A 20328-nucleotide genomic window follows, 5' to 3' on the forward strand; every position below is an offset into this window, starting at 1 on the left:
CAATTTAATACCACTCTCAGTCAGGAACCTTAACCTCGTCATTTTAAAAAATGAGATATCCGTGACCCGGAGTGAACTTATGGAGTGTAGGTACAGCAGAGGAAATTCTAGACTCTGAGAGTCCCAGCCTTGAGCGGTGGATCCCATCCCGAACTCGAGCAGGCCTGTGGCCCTTACTACCTGCTCTCACACAGTGGGAGCGCTGGGGTCCACCCGCCTTGACCTCAGACACCGTGCCTTAGCCTCCTTGCCTCTACGAGAGTCCAGGCCTTTCTTTGATGCTCTTTCTCTCTCTCTCTCTCTCTCTCTCTCTCTCTCTCTCTCTCTCTCTCTCTCTCTCTCTCTCTCTCTCTCTCTCTCTCTCTCTCTCTCTCTCTCTCTCTGTGTGTGTGTCTGCGGTCCTCCCACCTTCTGCTAACTCACCCCATTTTTTTCAACTTCTCCACCAGTCATCTCCTCTCCTCCCCACAGCATCCGCATCCATCCACCCACCTCCGCTGCTGCCCTCTGTGGATCTCTCCCTTCCCTCCCACAGTCCCTGCAGTCACTCTGTGCCTCGACTCTGCAGGCCCGAAAGGAGGTCACGCTCTCACACTCACACCCACTCTCCCGAAGCATCACCCGGATCAACCCAAGGCACACGGCCCTTTGTTTCATACCCTGGGCCACTTTCCTAAGCAATCCAGATTTTGCTCTGCGCGCGGGTAGGTTTACGGACTCCCCAGGCTCTGACCCTCCTACTCAGATTTAGAAGGACCTGGGGTTTGATGCGCGATCCTTTACTTTCCCTACCGTCCTATCCTCCCTCTTCGTTACCCCCTTCCCCAGCTGGAGTGTTGGTTTTTGCAACTGGGTCAGCTCCGATTGAAGCCTCCAGCCCCGCTGTTCGGCTGCCGTTCCCCCGGGGTTCTGTCCCAGGCCGCAGCCACCCGGGCACAAGGGCCTCACTTCCCAGCCAGCGTCGTTCCGCGTCCCCCTCGGTCGCCCCTGCACGCTCCCCCCTTAGTGGCCCAAGCGCTGTGCTCGCTCCTTGATCGCCCAGCGCACAACAGGCTCGGCCGCCCGCCCGCGCGCCACTGTTCACTGGAGTTTGGTGGAATCTCTGCTGACGTCACGTCACTCCGCACACGGAGTCGGAGCCGAGGGAAGAGAGAGGGATGAGAGCAAGGGAGGGGAGAGAGAGTGCGAGACCCAGCGAGAAAGCTGGAGAGCAGCAGACAGAAACTATCCGCGTCCGCTAGCTTTCACAGCCCCCTGCATACACCCTCTCGGAACTTGGCACCCTCGCGATCCGGGCGGTTCCCCCCAGGCCCGCTCCACGGCGCGGGCTGTGCAGCCCGAGCCTCCGCCGCCTGGCAGTCACCCTGGGAAGCGGTGGGACGCGGAGACAGCCGCTCTCTCCAGTAGCCGGTAAGTGGAGGCCCTCTCTCCCACAGAGCTGTGAGATAATGCGAGTCTGGAAATTTGTTCCACTTTGGAGAACCTCCGCCCTGTGTGATTTGTGGCTCTCGGGGCTTGTTTCTCCTGAGGTAGTGCAGTTGGCAAACAGATCTTGCAGAGGAGCCCCGTTCCTTTTCGTCCTCAGCCACAACACTAGAACAATCCCGCCGGGCGTTGAAGTCTAGGGGAAGTCAGACATGGCTGGCATTAAAAAACGAGACATCTTTTTTGAAATTTTGATGCCCACAGGATAGGGAGAAATCCTCCGGCCGAGGATTAGCTGACCCAAGATAAAGGGCCGGCTACAAAGTTTCAGCTACTGGAATAGATTAGTCCCTTCCCATCATTACCCACTGGAAAAAAGAGATTCCATCTTAACTGGCAGTTAGTGACCTCCCAGGCCCAAGCGAATTACCTGGGAGCCAGGCCTAGATGCCATGCCCGCACAATTACTTCGGATTATAAATCCTTTAAATTGATCACCAGTCAACTACAATCTTCTACATCAGGAGATGCATTTTAACTGGGTGCGTGGAGGCAACTGTTTTGCATCCGGTAACTAACTAAAAGATGCGATTCCAAACGGGGGAAATAGGGTATTTTTATTCCAATTTAATCACCTTCCCAAAACAATTTAGAAATCGAAATGTCCTAGGACCTGGGACATTTTCTTACTGTTATGTAGGAGTACTGTATTTTATTATGACAAATTAAAATGTAGGAAAACTTTTGCTATTATGAATTGCAATAATGGGCATTCTTGCATTCTAAACTATTTTAACAAACAAGTAACCTGATTTGAAGAGGTCTCTTTGTATCCTTTTCAGACCATTAATCACAACTAAAGATGTTCTAATCAAATCAACTATCCCTTGAAGGCAACTTCACCTAAAATGCATATGCCAATAATTTCACAAAAATAAAGCTCGTAACCAAAATGAATTAAGGATTTGTCTTCTTGTTCATGTGACTGAAAATGAGCATGGGATTTCTATAATCAAACTTCAGTTTAAAAAATTAAGTAGTTACTTCGCTTAAGGGACATTTTGCTTGGCCTCCGCAAAACTACTTTAAGTTATTGCCCTGCTTTGTCCTGTAAGTTGAGCACGGCTGCCCCTTCCAATGCTCCAGAAGTGCAGATTCCACAGAGCTTTAAAGGTAGGCCATGGCAAAATGCAGAACTGTCTTAAAGTGGTGTCTTAATTTCCTTAAATGATTACCCACTGAAAATTAATTTACTGGCTAATCACACCAATTTAGTTCATTTAAAACATATGGCCTCATGCTTTTTTATTTTTCAGCTTTCCATGAAATGGTTCTGCTCTAGCATAAGAAAGTAAATGGGAAGGGGTGAAGTGGGGCAGGATTTTTTTTAATGATTATAACCGTAGTTTCTTCTACGGTTTCCTTCTGACGTTTGCTCATGAGAAATTAATTGTAAGCAAACTGCCCTATGTCTGAGGGCTTGCCTGTCTGTCTGGTGAGGGTGGTACTGGGCGTGCTGATTGCTGTGTAGTGCTTCTTAACATGACCATGCTATAGAATGGAAGTTGACCCAAGCCAGATTGCTTGGCATACAAACTCCAACCAGAATGTGAACTTCTGGCATGAGAATAACTTCAAATCAGGGAAAGTCTCCTATCTACAATGTTGCGATTAGCCATCAAAACCATTGTTGTAATCTGGCAGTGAAATTGGTCACACGTTAGCGGCCTTGATAGGGCAAGTTTAAGTATCCTCAGATAAGACTTGACCGTCTCTCTTTTTAGAAAAAAATCTCCCTCAGTTATTTAGACTGAGCCCATTTATTAGGCCTGGTCATTACATGGAGCATAAAATTAAAATTCAGAACTCGGGACTCGGATTGCTGCAAAAATGCATCTCAAAGTCACGAGGGCATGTCGCAGAGAACTAAGGAGCACTGTCTTGATCTTCTTTTCATTCCTGGGCTGAAGTCTACCCGTTCTTGGAGGTTTGCTCCTATGGCTTTGTTTGGTTTTCAACACCAATGCATGGGAGTAGGGGAGAACGTGTAGGAACTGACTTTACACCCAGGGATAAGGCCTCTCTCTCTCTCCTCTCTCTCTCTCTCTCTCTCTCTCTCTCTCTCTCTCTCTCTCTCTCTCTCTCTCTCTCTCTCTCCCTCTCTCTCTGCTGTATATTTCAGTCCTTAAAAAATAAATAAATAAAACTGTCTGCAGTTGCCATCTGCAGTGCTGTGGCTACCGGCTAATAATGCAGCCAGTTCAGACATATAAAAAAAAAAGATTATCGAAATGATGATGACATGCAAATTTCCCTCGAAATTATCATAAGTAAACATTTGAAGTCTGGACTAATAAAATCCCATCTGTGTTACTTCATATCGAGTTAGTAGAAAGCTGTGATAATGAATTTTGTAATATCTCCCGAACAGACATCTCAATCAGGGACTAATCCTGTGATTTTACTGCAGAATCGCTAAATCTGGAGCCGCCAAACTGCTACTTCTGGGCCCACGGGTCCACAAGGATCGGCAGAGTCCCCACCCCGGCGCTCACTAGCTGATGTCGGGGGGAACTGCATGTGGCTCCCCACTCCTGGATCCCCAGGCCTCCACATCGGATGGCCCCTCCTCCAGGCAGTGCGACCTTGGCCAGAGTCCCCTAGAGCCTGGGGAGGCTGAGGAGCGGGGAAATGCAACTCTGACCAAAACTCGGCCCACTGCTCCCAGGCCTGCTTCTGCCCCCTCGACCAGCCTGGCAAAGCCGGTTCCCATCACCGGCCCTGGGCTCTAGGAGAAATGGACCCTCCGGTTGCAGGCATACCCTGGTTAGCAAGAGTCAGGAGCGGAGATTCAAGGGGCCTGAGAAGCCCAGCGCCTTCTTTCCTTTCTTGATTTGAAAGCAACCACTCCTTCTAGCCCTCCGCCACCCACCTCTCCCGGTTTGCCTGTGGCAAAGAAAAGGGGCCGCGTCAAAAGCTTGGCTGTCTGAGCTGCGGTTGGAAATTTGAAAAGGATCTAGCTTGCCTGAGACGGGGAAAGGCAGAAACTGGAGGAGCAGCCTCCCCAATGCTGTTGCTTTGGACTTGGCGGCCCCTCCAGAAAAGCTTGCCTGGGTCTCCCATCTCCTTCAGCCCATCGTGTATCTCAGCTCTACGATCTTAAATCATACTTTAGGGTAAATAAATGGCTGGATGAGAACCTCTAGGGGAAAGTGTGGCTAAATATGGAAACGCGGCTCCTGGTGGATGAGAGGCCCTAATTCAGCTTGCTCTTGGAGCACCCTTGGCCGAGATTCCCTTTCTTTCAAAATTACAGAAAACGGAGAGAAAGTTGCTTTGGGGGGACCGGTCAAGCTGTTTCTGGCCTTCTGTAAATGTTTGCTAAGCTCAAACTGACTAGCATCGTATTGAATGGTGATCTTTCTAAAGAGAGGTCCATTCTGCCCACCTTCAATCTGTGTATAAGCTTCGGGTTGTTCTCCTTCCTAGGCGCCCTTGAACGTACTCCCCGCAGCTTCTCCAGAAGCCCGCGGTTTTAAAGGCCTCCTAACCTCTGGGCCTTTCCCTGTGCAACTGGGGACATAAATCCCTCAAGGTAAACATCGGTACGAGTCCTGGATTCGAGGCTGGGAAGAGCTGCTCGGCTCCCAGGGGCTCTGGGGCAGGAGAAGCGTCCCTGAACCCCAGCACCTAGTAAGCGGTTAACAACTGGAGCTGATCCTGGCCGCCCCACAAGTAGCCGCCTTTGAGCCTCTTGCTCCCTATGGCCACCACTTCTCAAAGTCGTGCCTCTCTTCTGTTTTGCAGATAACAGGGAATGGAGACCAATTGTCGCAAACTAGTGTCGGCGTGTGTACAATTAGGTAAGAGCCCACTTCTTCTGCTGGGGTTCCTGGAAGGGAGACTGCGCCAAGCTAGGGCGGCGAGAGGTAGGGAGGCCCCCTGCAACTAGAGCTTTCTCCAGAGGGCTTATCCAAAAAGGAAATCAGACTAGCAGGACAGCCCAGGCCTTGTCCTTTGAGGGAGGTTTGGGCTCAGTTGATCCAACAAGGCCTGCCCCGACACTCCTCCGGGCTGCCGGTCGGGTGGCACCAGGACAGTTCACCGCCCGCACTGGGTTGCCAGGGGTTCCAAGGGCTGGGCATGCAGTCGGTCTTTCTCTAACGGGGTCTTTGCTCTCTATCCCTTTTTTCTCCTCCGTCCCGCCTCATTCCCCCTAACTCTGGCCCTTGCCCGGGGCGCCTTTCCGCCGCCCTTTGGCGTCCCCTGCCACCGCACGTGGGGCGGGCGCACTCGTGGCCCAGGCGTGCAGCCGGCGGCCGTTGAATGTCTCTTCTCCAAAGACTCCGAAATCAAAAAGGTCGAGTTCACGGACTCTCCCGAGAGCCGGAAAGAGGCAGCCAGCAGCAAGCTGTTCCCGCGGCAGCATCCCGGCGCCAATGGTAAGGGGGAGGGAAGCGCAGGCCGCGCGCCCGGCTCCCGCCTCCGGGACTCTGGGCCTCCGGTGAAGCCCTGGCGGGCGAAGCTGCTAGAGCCGGTGTGTCCCCGCTGCAGAACTTAGACAATTGGCTTCTGGGTAGAACGCGAAGCAGCAGTCCCAGGGACTTTAATTCCTTTCCACAAATTATACTGCACTCCTGAGACCCAACACCTCTCCCTTTTCTCTCTCCCTGTGGTCTGATCCCCTGCGCACGCCCCAGCCTACCACGACCGGCTCCAGCTGGCGTGCAAAGTGGTCCAACAGCGACCTCTGTTGCTCGCCCGGTCCCACTGCACGCAGCACCACCAGGGCCCACCCGGTCCCTGAAGCTCACAGCCAGGCCCCACCCGGGCTGGGTGCAGTTTTTTTTGTTTTTTTTGTTTTTTTTGTTTTTTTTTTTTCCGCGTCAGGCACAGGCTGCCAAGTTGTGTTGAAGGCTCGCTTCGGAGGGTCTGGGTTCGGACGACAGCCCTGCAGAGGCCGAGACAGCAACTGCGCGGCACACGGGGGCCGCTGGGATTGCGAGCTGTCAGAGAGCCCAGCTGCTGTACTAGCTTCTAGGTCTTGGGCTTGGATGATGTGGTTCCTTGGTTGTCTGATTTCATCCTAGACCAGTCGGCAGGCTTGGGTAAAAGGTTAAAAAATGTCTCCCGCACAGCCAAGGCCTTGGAGAAATAGAAACGTGTCCTTAGATAACGTGTGTGTGTGTGTGTGTGTGTGTGTGTGTGTGTGTGTGTGTGTGTGTAAAAGACAGAGAGGCCTTCACTTGGAATACATGTAAAATTCCGATTTACGGTTTTTCTGTTCTCCGGGTTTTCCAGGCTCCGTAATAAGTAAGTGCTCAACCTTAGGAGGTTGTTGACCTTTGATAGTGTGAGGAGATAAAACTCCCCACAGCCTTCGGGGCCCCTAACCCCCTCCTTCCGGATTAAAGTGTAAGAACACAATGTAATGTGTGCCAGAGGGGTAATTTGGAACTCCCATGAAGTAAACAAAAAGTATTACTAAGGAAAAAACAAAGGCTTTCTGCACGTACCCGAGAGAAAAAGCATCATTTGTTGAAATAAACCGCCTAAGACAAGTTGCAGCTTCGCCGCCGGACACCCCACACATCCCCAGTCATCCTGCTGGGCCAGTTAAACGCTCACTTGTCCGGGATTAACCCCAAGGGGTTAAATAGGGGCAATGCAGAGATAATGTCGGGTGATTTCTGTCATTAAGATTGTGTTAAATTCTTCTTCTGTTTGATAATCGGTCGTAAAAATAAATTATTAGACCGGAGAATGTTTGGGATATGGTTAAAAATCAAGAGCAGCGATGACTCCCAGGGAGAATGCTTTGTGCAAGCTCGGCACCGGCTCTGACCGGGCCAGGGGAGCTCGAACGTGACTTCGCAGGGGGCGGGCCGGCCGCCCGGTAACGGAGGGCAAGTTACGTCCTGCAGCCTGTGACCCGAAGCCTCGACCCCACCCCCAACCCTGATTTCGTTGACCCAAAGAATTGATTCTGAGGCTAGGTGGCCTGCCTTGAGCTCATAGACGAAGAACCCCTTCAAAGAGTCCTTGGTGGGATAAGGTCCTTGTAGGTGGGCACAATGCGCCCGGAGCCTACGGAGTCGAGTCTCCATGGCCAAGTGCCCTGGCATTCGCTTTTGATAATAGAAGAAAGAAAGGAAATAGAAAATTATAGAAGGCGAGAGAGAGAGAGAGAGAGAGAGAGAGAGAGAGAGAGAGAGAGAGACCTTTACTTGGAGGCCGAATTATTTTAGAGCTTGTATGAAATCCCCACGTTGCCAAAACATCTGTTTTTCTAAAGGCCGAATAGAAAAATTGCTGTTCAAATGTGTTTAATGGCATTGATTTAAGAGAGACATGTAATGGGAAGAAATACTGAAAACCATAATTTTACTGGTTGTGTGTGTGTGTGTGTGTGTGTGTATGAGAGAGAGAGAGAGAGAGAGAGAGAGAGAATTGATAGATAAAAAAATGTCATACACAAGTAAACAAAGCCCTCAATCACTGCTGGGGGGTCACAGAGTTAAGTACCTTTTAGGTATTATTAAAAAATAATTTATGGAATATGCAAACTTCTAATTCGGATTTATTTTCTGTAATAAGGTTTCTCTTATTTGAAAAAAGAAAGCATGTTTTTAAATGGCATGCGATGACAAAGATAGAGCCATGATAGTCAATGATGGCACCTACCTCTCCTCCCTCAAACACCCGGTGCTCCTTAAGGGAGACCCCAGTTCTCACCTGACCTAAGCCAGGTTCCTAGAAGCCCACCATCCGCTTCAAATCTCGAAACTGGAAGCAGTATAGGAGTTGAGAAAGTTAGTGGAGAGATGGCCCGGCACTAAGAGAGGGAGGTATTTTGGCCAGGACTTCAGAAGGGACCAGAGGCCAGCTGAGGACTTCTCAGCGTTTTTTAGGAACTCTTAAATTGGTCTTGACCTTCAGGAAGAGAACAGAGCGCAGAATGTTTGAGAGTCGCTGCTGTAGAGTACGGCAGAAAGCCCACCGCGCTGCCTGCTTGACCTCAAAGCCTGTCCAGTTTGCCCTGGGACAGGCGGCTAGTACTTCACCCACTTCCCCCTACCCTCAGCCATGCCATTGATTTTTAAATAGTTTTGACGAATGGCTGGGCTAAAAGTATTCTGATCGCACCAAGCCCCAGATTTTCCCCCGCCTAGCAAGGAAACGCTCAGGTCCCTCCTGATATGCAGTGTCCCCGCGTGCCCCATCTCCCAGGGTGCCAGCTCAATCCTTTTTGGAGGATGTGGGTAAACTCTGGTCCTCAACTGGGCAGTTTCCCTCTTGGGTCCCCACTCAGTCAGAAAACGTTGGCAAAGCTCGATCTATGTGGACTCCTAATTTAGCCACAAAGGCAAACGATTCGGTTTCTCTTGGCCATTACGGAGCCACTTCAATGGGAAACTTTCTAACGAAAGCCACGTAAACCTGCTGTAGCAAAAATGCAGAATGGTGGTGTCTGCGTCAGGGATCTGAGCCAGGAGTAAAAAGGGTCACCTGTGGAAAAGAGGGGAAATCTTGGCTGTGACCAGAAGGCAGGCACAGGTGCTGACTCCAGAAGAGCTGGGGCTTGAGAAAAGCAAAGCCACAGGAGAACTGGATGGTGGCGGTTTCCTACCTTCTTTTCCCCACTGGACATCACCTCCACCACCATTAAACCTGCAGTATATTGGCAGAAACCGCCTCTCTGCCTGTGGTTTCCAGCCCCCCAGCCCCAGCGGGAAATTGTACCAGATGTCCAGGTAGTTAGTCCCTGATGATCGGCGGTGGCGAGCAAGCGTTCTTTGCAGGTGGCGTTCCTCCCAACCGCCTCTATTCTCACTGAAAGTTTCTTTAGACCACTTTAGGCTGTTCCTCTCCGCACAGACTGCTGTTAATATATGCAGCAGTTGTCAGAGCGACTCCGGGGAAAAGGAAATGTATAACGAAAGCTTATTCGTGAGCAGGAATATACTAATGGAACAATCTGATGTCTTCTTAATCCTATGTAAAAAGCTTTGTCGTCTTCCTAATATTGACTGAATGGGTAATTAATGGCTCTTCATCTAGGCGAATACCCTGTAATCCAAGATAGGCAAAAGACAACAAGCCCAAGTTAGAAGACAAAAGGCCCAACTGGAGCCGCAGGCCCCTCCCCAGAGACTTCAATTGGGAAAGTTTCTTCCCCTGGGAAAGAAGGCAGGGATAGGAGGTGAGACCCACCCTTTCTGGGCTTCGCTAACCGCCAACCCTTGACTGCTCAGTCCTCCAGAAGACAGCTTTGCTCTCTCCAGCTCTTCTCTCTTTCTACTAAACTTCTTCTTTAAGATATACCCATCCAAAAACCATCCAAAGATCACCTTCCCCCAAATTGATTAACATCCCACGTGCAACACAAAAGGTCCCTAAGAAGCCTCAACAGGACACTCCCTTCTCTTACTAACCAGTGCTTTAGAGCCCATCGAGACTAAAGCAGTTGAGGCGGAAGGAAGAGAACAGTGGAGCAAGCACAGGCACAAGTGTGTACGTGTGTTGAAGAACCATCGGGAGTTATGCAGGCAACTTCTTTGTGAGGATCTGACACGGAATGCCCAAGATTCTCCCAGCATGTTTTGGGCGCGCTGACATTTTAATTTAAATCTTTAGAGTAATACATTACTAAGGTTACTACAATGAGGTGGGTTCCTTTTTTTTTGTCAGCTGACAGCTTTTAAAATATTATTTCGCTAGGGAAATAAAAGCTTCATCTCAGATTATAGGTGGGTATTTTTGGATTTATGTGATTTATGGTCACCATGGCAACTAATGCCGAATGTTAGCTACCAGCATGTCTGGGAGAGAAAAAAAAAAAAAAAAAAAAACAGAAAGAAGGGAGAGGGAGAAAAATAGGAAAAGGAGGTGAACATGAGCTGGAGAGAGAGGATTGATTTAATCCAATTATTTTTTAAGTGACTTCATTTAGCCCCTTGCACCTCCCTTTCTCCAAACCTGGATATCTGTATTTGTTTTCATTTTCCTTCTCTTCCTGCCATTGCTTTCCCCGGCTTTTCCTCTCTTCTCCTATCTCACTGTTTCTATTTTCTTCTCTCCTTCTCTCTCATCTCCACATCTCTAAGTCACACTTAACTATACCGATCAGGTATAGTTACGTGATGCGTTCGAGGGAGTAAATAAGAGCCTAGTAAACCTGCCAGGCTCAGGTGCAAACAAGTAAGAGAGCATGAGCTGCTCTTGGGCCGGTAGTGTCAGCGCCCCCTCTAGCCCCTCAACCTCTTCCTCTTTTCTCACTGGGCTGTTGGGAATGCCTCCCAGTGGCACCCTAATACCGCCTTAGGTTGTCACCCCAAAGCACCTCAAGAGGTTGAACAATTAAACAAGATGGCCGGGCAGGGACGCAGTATGGTTTTATAGGGGGCTGCATTATCAGTTGATCTCTGGCCTTCTGATTCACAATGGAATCCTCCCCTTTAGCAAACCCGAGCTTTTGGTCGTGTTTAGGAAGCAAAAAAGATCATCCCCACTGAAGCTTTCAATTCGGGAGGGGTGGTCACTTTTAGTGTATGTGTATGAGTATGTGGAGGGATCTTTTCAAGTCTGATGTGTTAATGAAGCCCACTCAGCTGAAAGAGGGAATAAGAAGCCACTTCTCCAGGTCCGGTGCCAGGTTTCCTCTGACCTCTGTGTCTCACACCACAGACTCTCTCTCTCTCTCTCTCTCTCTCTCTCTCTCTCTCTCTCTCTCTCTCTCTCTCTCTCTCTCTCTCTCTCACTGCCCATCACATGACTATGTTCTGGCCAAGCCTGGTCCTTGTGACACCTAGGGCTATGCAGCAGTCCCCCTCACCACCACCCCCACCACACACACATACACACGCTTGCGCGCACACACACCTCCTTATGGCCTGACAGCTCTGGGGGCCCTCTAATTAAGCCATCTTCCAGGTGAATTCTGAGAGCAGATCTTTACAAAATTGGAGGATTGATTGAGTTATAGCCCAGACTCCACCAAAAGGGACTGCCCAGTCCTACCACTCTCCAGGGTAGGAGGGAGTTTGCTTGACTAACGCTAAAGAGTGTGAAATTAAATAAGACTTTAAGACGGATAATCGGTGGCAAATACCAGCTCAAAACACGCCTGACCCTGTGTCACATATTTCCCTCCCGGAGGGTCTTTCTTTGAAGGAGTAAGCAAGAAAACCCAGTTGATTTGACCACTAGTGCCTCCTAACACTAGGCTTCCTTTCCTTGGCCTCAAGGAAGACACATGACTGAACTCAGGCTCCCCCATGCCTTTTTCCCCCTTTTTCTTTTTTCTTTTTTGTTTGTTTATTGAATAGAAAATTTCTTTAATGATGGCTGAAGTCACCATCATTTCTAAAGTCAAACAAGAAGAACCCACTTGGGTTCACAGTGGTACTGAACTCGCTGAAAGTATGATTTGACTTCCAACTTCTTGGTTACCTATGTCACTCGTGACTGTCTACAAATCTCAAATATTTGATTACAGCTCCAAACTTGGTCACCACCCTTGAGTCTTCATTGCAAAGCATTCCTTGGTCTCCATAACCTACACTGACATGAACCGTTTTGGTCCTGGGAAGATTTGCATCCTATCAGGACAGGTTGGCATATATACAGCGAGTAGGAGAGGGTCAGCTAACTGGGAAAAATACTTTTAAAATGTATTTGAATCAGTTGCTTGTGTATGCTCATGTACATACATGTGTGTGCACAGATGTATGTATGAACATACCTCAATGATATGCGATTCTGTTTTAACTTTGATTAGCATTCTCCGCTTAATGCTTGGACGTCTTTAATCTCTTGACCTCAATGGTTCTGTGCAATCTAAAATGTTTATCTCTTTAGACTTGGCTATCTGTATCTTTCCCAAATCTCCCATAATTTGGCACTATGAGGAGCAACCGCTTATCCTTGGGTTTTCCACTCATTGGGGGTCTTGTTAAGCCCCCCCTCGTGTGTGTGTGTGTTTTTCCATATGGATGTTCTACCAGAAGAGTGGAACTGTCAGCTTAAAATGAAAGTCCCTGCGCTGAATGCGAGAAGATCTTAAATGCGAGAAGATCTTAAATATATGGCTCTTTGCACCTGCTCAGTTCTGCAGAAAAACAAGTCTTGCAAAACTTCTCTAGCCTCAAAAACAAACAAACAAATCAACACCAATAAAAAAAACACTGTTTTTGACACTTCAGGATTCATATCTTGAGGCAAAGAAGAGTTTGCCTATCAAAGTAGAGACTCTATCATTCTTTGATGCAATGAAGTCCATCATGAAATGAAGCATTCTGGACTATGGTACTGTGACACTCAGTTGTGATGAGGTTTAAAAGAAACTAGAATATGATTAGTAAACATATTGGGCAGGAAAGATTCATATTGACTTAGTTATAGGTCATTCCCTGGCAAGTACATGGGAGAAAATATTTACTTTTCACATATACTTTATGATCTTGAGGGAATTAGAGGAAATTCAATAAGAAAATGACTAGAAACATTTAAAACCCTTATTTAAAAGACTTAAGCAAATTAGAGTCTTATCAGATAAAACCCACTACAAATGTAAGAACATTGTCTTCAGTGAAACGCTGTGGGGTCTGAGAAGGAGATTGGCCCGCCAAATCTCAGGGATAAAATGCGTCATTTAAGCACCAGATAATGAGTAGAATGTAAATTAATTTAACCTTCTTTACCAACAGGCTGGCTGGTGGAATGTGTATAATTTAGTGATAAGGTTGCAGAACCTAATATAGCTAGATGCATGAGCCCCAGTGGATGCAGACCTGCCACCAGGGCATGTGTTCTGATCCCAGCAGGTGTGCTTATGGGCATAGAATGGGGTGAGGCAGAACAAGCAGTTAAAAATTAAGAATGCTGACGTAAAGCTTATGAAGAAAGTTCTCCTAGCAGTCAAATTCTTAAAATGGATTGACAGTGGTGTGCCGAGACTGGAAATAATTCTCATATTGGTCCTTTGGATGGTATTTAAGATGGGAGGATTGTTGATAGCATGGTGATGGTGGGGGGAGTAAAAGAGAGGCAAATGTTATAAATATACCTGTAGTCAGCTTCACCTGCTTAGTGCCAGCCTAAGTTCCCCAACCTTGTGAATAAGGAAGGGCTAGGAGGGAATTCACTGAATATTCCTTATACCGGGCGTTGCAAATCATTGACTGTAACGTCAAACAAATTACGTTCGGAGCCGATAACACTAACTCCACAGTAAAACAATCACCAGTGCAGAAACCAGGGGAGAGAGGTAGATTACTTTGTGCTCTTCAGCCGACCTAGACTAGGGGACAAAAGGTGTGTGTGTGTGTGTGTGTGTGTGTGTGTGTGTGTGTGTGTTTTGGCTAGATCACACCCAGAACCTCTTAAGAGCTAGGTAAGAGCTCCAACGCTGAGCAGACTCCTCTCTCCCAGTCAGTCCACAAAGAATTTCAGAAAAATAATATATTTTAGATTTCCTTTGGAATAAATTTTCCTTTCGAATAATGCTGCACAGTGCTGATGCCTCCATGAGCGATCTGTTTTGTTTTTATACAAATGAAAAAGACTTTACTAGTCCTAGCTGGGCAGTCCTCTAGTGCCCCTGCTCCCCATCCTCCCACCCCTGCCCCTGGCGCAAATCTACTGTTTCTGCCTCCTTGCGCTTTAATGATTCAAGAAAGCCTTGAGCTCCCTAGGAAAAGAAAATGACTGTTAAAAATCATCCTTGAAATTGGTCATTTGGCAACGTCCTTAATTGTATGGAAATTCATTAAGGCATATTTTCTATATAATTAGCTCAAGGTTGTTGATTCTACGGGCTAAAGCCTGGATTTGAATCTGATTGATAATAAAGTAAACAAGGGAGTCGAATTTAAAGCATAGCTCTCTCTGGCTAGGATGAACTTAATACAGTGTACGAGGAATGCGAAAGATCTAGGATGTGTCTTAATCAACGTTAAGTAGAATGGATAAGCTCTCAGCATTTCGAAAGCTCTGGGTTAGGGTTTCTCCTCTATTGTGAGTTTTCTGTCTGGGGACTAATAAGCATTACCGAGGACGTGATTTGAGGCGACTTTTTTATTCATGTATAAATCCAGAGTGAGCCACCAAGCAGTTGTTCGACTAAAGTCAAGGTAATTTCCTTTTGACGGGTCCATTTTCTTCTCGATTTCTAATTTATTAACCTGCTTTTTCAAGACTCTGTCTTCTTTGCAATTAAAGCTTCCTCAGATTAGCGCGACATTCACCTGACAGGCGACTGGGGTGGGGGTGGAATTAAGATGGGAAGGGTGATTTGCTTATTTTATAACTTCATAGCTTTAGGTAGCACATCTGTCCTGGCCCGGGGTGTCGGGGGAACTCTGGTGTAGAAAGGGATGCGGTGAGCCACAAAAGGAAGGCAAAGGGGTGCTTGATGAACCATATACCTTTCGGTCCTCGACTTTCCTTCTTTATTTCCTAACCCTCCGACCCCAAGCCTCCTCTCTCTGGGGACCTTTAACCAAAAGCCGGGCTGCCTTTGGCCGGGCGGGAGCAGAATTCCCAGGAGTGCGCCTGTGTAGCCCGGGTGGGCACAGCTAAGAATTAGTTGGGCCTCGCGCTGCTGATAGGTGCAGACAGAACCATCCCTCTGCCGCGGCTCGGGGCCTCGCGATTGGTGTGGAGCCACGTCACTCCGACCCCGAGAAGGGTCTGGGAGGAGGCGGAGGCGGGGAGAGCTGGGGAGGGCCGCCGCAGAGTGACGTCTCGCCACCAGGAAGCCCGCCTCTGGTTTTAAGATGTTAGGCCAACAGGGAAGCGCGGAGCCGCAGATCTTGCCCGTCGCTCGCCGGGGTGTCTGGAGTTGAGCTGCGGTGGGGCCCGGCTCTAGTTAGACGGCCCAAGGGGGTGTGCGTGCGCGCCGCGGAGGGTGTGCTCAGAGGCCCGCGCCGTGGCCGTGGCCGTGGCGGCTGCAGCCGCCGCGGGGGATCTAATATCAGCTACCTGTCCCTGTCACTCTTGACACATCGCTGTCAGGGCTGCGGCGCGGGGGGCGGGCAGAGCGCGCCCGTAACTGTCCTTATTGGAGGGGTATCTGGGGGGAGGGAGGGAGGCAAGAAAAGGGTCTTTGCCCATTCTTGTTTCGCTTTGGATCGTGGAAGTCGGCTCCCTAAAGAGGCTCGAAGCGGTTCCCTCCTGTCCACGTCCCCAAGTCTCCGTTGGCCCCCTGACTTTCGGCTGCTGAACACTTTTGGCTGGAGCCTGCAGCTAGAGAAGCTAGAGAAGACAGGGGGAATTTGGCTCGAGGACTCAGCAGGGGTTGCGTCCCCTTGCTCTACCGTCTCTGCTAACACGGGGTCACTCGGAGCATAGAGTGCTACCCAGAACTCGCGGCCACCGGGGCTCGGCCAGCCGTAGCCCTGGACTCCTAGGGCGCCGCACTCCCTCGTCCATGAACTGCAGGAAAGGCCCGCTGCCCTTGGAGCACCGAGCAGCCGGGACTAAGCTGTCGGCCGCCTCCTCACCCTTCTGTCACCATCCCCAGGCGTTAGCCATGGCTTCGGTCCTGGCCCCTGGTCAGCCCCGCTCCCTGGACTCCTCTAAACACCGACTGGAGGTGCACACAATCTCCGATACTTCTAGCCCTGAAGCCTCAGGTAAGGCGCCGCGCTGCACCACCGACACATGAGCCCAGCTCCCGGGCGCCTCCAGGTCCTCTTGCTCCCCAAGGAAGTCGCCCCCTCCTGGGGGAGGCGTGGTGGGAGTGGTCGCTCTGTTAGCTCTACGCAGAACTTCCGGGAGCCCGGATTCTAGTGACCCTGTCCCTTTCATTCGGTCCCCATCGACTTGGTTTCTGTGGCGCGCGTGTAATCCAGCACCCGCTACCGTGTCTACCTTGGCCTTCCTTCAGTTTCTTAGGTCACAAATGTCTCAGCATTTCCATCCAAGGGCGTTCAGAGGCCGTCCCACCTCTATCCCTAGTTTTTTGTTGCCTTTTCTCTCCCAAAGAGCCTCACTCCTTTAAAAAAAAAAATATTTCTAAAACTTAGAAAGGCCCTTGACAACGAGGCATATCTTCCTAACCCTTGAAGAGCTGGCCAACTTGCTTTCCTACCTGTATCCCAACATCCACTTTCCTAGCCTTCCAAAACCGTAAGGAAATCTGAGGGGGTGGGAGGTGTCGGCGTGATGTCTGCAAAACACATATATGTACGTGTCGTAAACTGAAAGATGTGTCTTCTCAGGAGGGCTGTTTGCTTGTGAGTAAAGGCTATAAAAAAATGAATGTACCGCCTCAGTGAGATAAAAGCGTAAATAAAACGTGCAGCGCTGGGGGGAGGGGAGGAAACGGGGCGCACACACCCACACTTCCACTGCTCACCCCCAGACACAGTGCTCCCTGTGTTACTGAGCTGCCGCGCACAGTCCAGTCTTCCCTTCTGCAACCGGGCTCTTCGCGCCGCCTCTGCCTCCCGATTCGAGCTCCCGCTTTGCAAGTGAGAATCTGACCGAAACTGTGTGTGTTTCTTTTTGTTTTGGTTTTTTTTTCCAGAGAAAGATAAGGGCCAGCAGGGGAAGAATGAGGACGTGGGCGCCGAAGACCCGTCCAAGAAGAAGCGGCAACGCCGGCAGAGGACTCATTTCACGAGCCAGCAGCTGCAGGAGCTGGAAGCCACTTTCCAGAGAAACCGCTACCCAGACATGTCCACTCGCGAAGAAATTGCCGTGTGGACCAACCTGACGGAAGCCCGAGTTCGGGTAGGAGACAGTACCCAGTCTGGGAAAACTAGAGGGGAGGCCTTACCAAGGTTCAGACCCTGAAGATCCGGGGTGGCGATAGGAGTGGTGGGTGAAAGGCAGTTTCCCCCCTCTGGGCGCCAGTGGGAAGCAATTTTACCAGAAAAGGCCCAAGGCCTCCAGGCGGCAAGTGTGCCCAGGGTTACTACTCCCGGTTCCCAGGCAGAGCGGCTGGCCTGGCGCAGGCGCCAACAGCCTCGCCCGTTCTCTGCCCAGCCATCAGGCGCCCTCCCAAGCTGAGCCGCGCGGGCATTCCTCAGCAAAGGGCATTGTGTTCCCGGCTTGCCGTCGCCAGACGAGCGCCAATAAAATCCCTCCCCGCCAGGAGCTGTGAACAGGCTCCAACCTGTGCGCCTAGAACAAGAAAACCCTCCAGAAACACGCAAGGGTTGGCCTCACTGGGGAACCTTCGCGCCCAGCCGGGACCAGCCTTTTTCTCCCTTCGGCTAGCGAGAGTTGCACGCAGGTCTTTTCAAGGGCGGGATTTTCAGCCATTCAGACTTCTATCACTCTCTACTACCTAGTTTTGTAATCCTTGGAAGTAACGACTTTTCTACTAGCACTTTTAGGAAGAAAGGAGAAGAAAGACGTTTTAATTTGGTTTATTTATCTTCTCGAGGGAATTCAGCTCTTTGAAGGCTGTGCTCACACCCCTCGCTTAATTGTAGTTATAGATTTATAAAGAGGACTTACCTTTACTCTGTAGCAAATCTGCCCCTTTGCCGACTGGCGAAAAAAAAATGAATGTTTAAATAAATTACCCAGTAGCAGTATTCTTGCTTAACGCCGGTTGGTGGGAATTTCCAAAATTGTTAGGATTCTGAAAGAGGAAAACAGAACCCAGCAGACTCTACAGAGATCGCTGTTTTATAAAACGCAACGCGGTCTGTGTAGAAGAAAGAAAACAAAGGGGAGGGGAGCAAAAAGAAAGAGAATATTAGACAACAACGAAAATAAAAACCAAAGTGTATTCCCCAAAGCGGAGGGAAGTTAAGCACTTTCAGTGCGGCCCTGCTGCAAGCGAGACTACGCCGGCTGATAAAGGAGCCGGGAAGACGTGGGTTTTAGTTTAACTGCCGGGAGCCAGCGCTTGCGTTTTGAGCAAGGTCAGTCTTTCTTTAGCTTTCTTTAGCATCAGGGAACGACAGGCCTTGCACGTATTCTTCTCGCCTGGTCAAAGTTTAAAAAGCCTGGAGAAGAAGTGACAAAGTAATTAAAATGAAGACACAATTTGTCTTTCCCTGAAATCTCCGGGAAGAGGCCTCTCACCCCACCCGCTTTTCTGCGGCCCTGTTCCTCTGCTGCGGGGGTGCTCGCTCCAGTTGCCGCCTTCCAGGAGCTTACTTGTTCCGCCAAGTGCGTGAGGCTTGCTTTTTATAGCAAGAGGAAGGGGGAGAAAAAAGGAAATCAAGAATGAAAGGAAAAGAGGGGAAAAAGCGGATTAGACGGCTGGGCGCGACAGGGATGTGTAATGTAAAACGTCACCAGTGTCAGCTCTGGGCTGCTGGGCTAGGCCTTGCTCCAATACACAAAAGCCGCTGTCTGGGGCGACTGGCGGGGGCCCGGTGTGGATTGAAAGAGGGGTTGTGGCGGGGCCACCAGACACGGGTTGGGGGCTGGCCAGCTTGAGTAGCCTCCCTCAAAGCCAAAAGACTGCACTAGTCCTGTCCAGAGCTGAGTCCATAGCTAACCAGACCTGGGTGGGAGCGGCGTGGTACAATGCAGAATGGAGGGAGGGTTCGGAACAAGCTGTTTCAGAATTCCCAGTTTGCCTAGCTCCTGAAATTTAACGAGAAGTCAAGTAGGTGGTCTTTTGCCTTTTATTTGTTTTTTTTTTCTAGGAGAGGAAGGGTGTCGCATCCGTTGGGGGGGGGGGGGAGAGTGGAGGTACTGGAGGGAAGGGAGGGGCTGTGTGGGAGGAGAGTGGGTGCCCTCCTAGTCCCTCGGGTCCCCATCACTGAATCTGTAGCTTTGGAATGGGGAAGCAAGTGTGCAAGGTCCCGTAAGGGTTCCGTTTATTTTACAGTGTGTTTGGACCCCAAATAGGGCCTACGTTGGGGACATGGGGGATCAAGCGACCCATAGGCCCTTTTTAGGCTTTCGCCTGGGCTTTGTGATACAGCTGGAGCGAACTAGGCCTCAGAGCTTTACCCAGGCCTGGAACAAGCACCAATGCATTGTTTCCACTGTTCTCAGTGGCTTGCAGGGCCGTGTAGCCTGCAGGGACACGGGGCAGCAAGAGTGTGACTCGGGTTGGCTTCTGGTACTTTGTATGAGTTTTTTAACTAATTGTATCCTCTGCCTAATCCCTTATCCCCACCACCACAGGTTTGGTTCAAGAATCGCCGGGCCAAATGGAGAAAACGGGAACGCAACCAGCAGGCTGAGCTGTGCAAGAATGGCTTCGGGCCGCAGTTCAATGGGCTCATGCAGCCCTACGATGACATGTACCCTGGCTACTCCTACAACAACTGGGCCGCCAAGGGCCTCACGTCGGCGTCCCTGTCCACCAAGAGCTTCCCCTTCTTCAACTCTATGAACGTCAACCCCCTGTCTTCGCAGAGCATGTTCTCCCCGCCCAACTCCATCTCATCCATGAGTATGTCGTCCAGCATGGTGCCCTCCGCGGTGACCGGAGTCCCGGGCTCCAGCCTCAATAGCCTGAATAACTTGAACAACCTGAGCAGCCCGTCGCTGAATTCCGCGGTGCCAACGCCCGCTTGTCCTTACGCACCGCCGACTCCTCCGTACGTTTATAGGGACACTTGTAACTCGAGCCTGGCCAGCCTGAGACTGAAAGCAAAGCAGCACTCCAGCTTCGGCTACGCCAGCGTGCAGAACCCGGCCTCCAACCTGAGTGCTTGCCAGTACGCAGTCGACAGGCCGGTGTGAGCCGCGCCCAGCGCGCGGGGATCCGAGGACTGTCGGAGGGGGCAACTCTGCCCCAGAAAGACTGAGAATTGAGCTAGAAGGTCGTGCGCACTACGGAAAGGAAGAGAAGAAAGAAGATATCGGGAGGAAGAGAAGAAACCACTGAATTTTCAAAGAGAGCGCCTTTGATTTCAAAGGAACGCCCCCAAGTGTCTGACATCTTTCGCTAAAAGTATTTCCAACTGTTGTAAGAAC

General features: G+C 50.0%; 1 protein-coding gene across 3 annotated transcripts; it reads left to right on the top strand.

The window, feature by feature from the left end:
• The first annotated feature begins 5242 nt into the window (after positions 1 to 5242).
• Pitx2 (paired like homeodomain 2) lies at positions 5243 to 20094 on the top strand. 3 transcript variants are annotated; one of them, XM_038311751.1, is made up of 4 exons: positions 5243 to 5288; positions 5730 to 5867; positions 16958 to 17163; positions 19531 to 20094. In XM_038311751.1, exons 1-4 carry the CDS (start codon positions 5243 to 5245, stop codon positions 20092 to 20094), a joined length of 954 nt encoding a protein of 317 aa, XP_038167679.1. The 3 variants fall into 3 exon arrangements, with proteins under 3 accessions (XP_038167679.1, XP_038167680.1, XP_038167678.1); XM_038311752.1 differs by having other exon boundaries at positions 5769 to 5867; XM_038311750.1 differs by lacking the exons at positions 5243 to 5288; positions 5730 to 5867 and adding an exon at positions 15857 to 16061.
• Positions 20095 to 20328: the final 234 nt, after the last annotated feature.

This window comes from Arvicola amphibius, chromosome 14 (genome assembly GCF_903992535.2).
Source record: "Arvicola amphibius chromosome 14, mArvAmp1.2, whole genome shotgun sequence".
In the NCBI taxonomy this organism is placed as follows: domain Eukaryota; kingdom Metazoa; phylum Chordata; class Mammalia; order Rodentia; family Cricetidae; genus Arvicola; species Arvicola amphibius.

Excerpts from the sequence above, each read along its gene's own strand:
- Pitx2 (XM_038311750.1), top strand. The coding sequence starts at position 15,857 with ATGAACTGCAGGAAAGGCCCGCTGCCCTTGGAGCACCGAGCAGCCGGG. Across the intron at positions 16,062-16,957 it reads TTCTAGCCCTGAAGCCTCAG|AGAAAGATAAGGGCCAGCAG; the intron begins GTAAGGCGCCGC and ends TTTTTTTTCCAG. Across the intron at positions 17,164-19,530 it reads TGACGGAAGCCCGAGTTCGG|GTTTGGTTCAAGAATCGCCG; the intron begins GTAGGAGACAGT and ends CCACCACCACAG.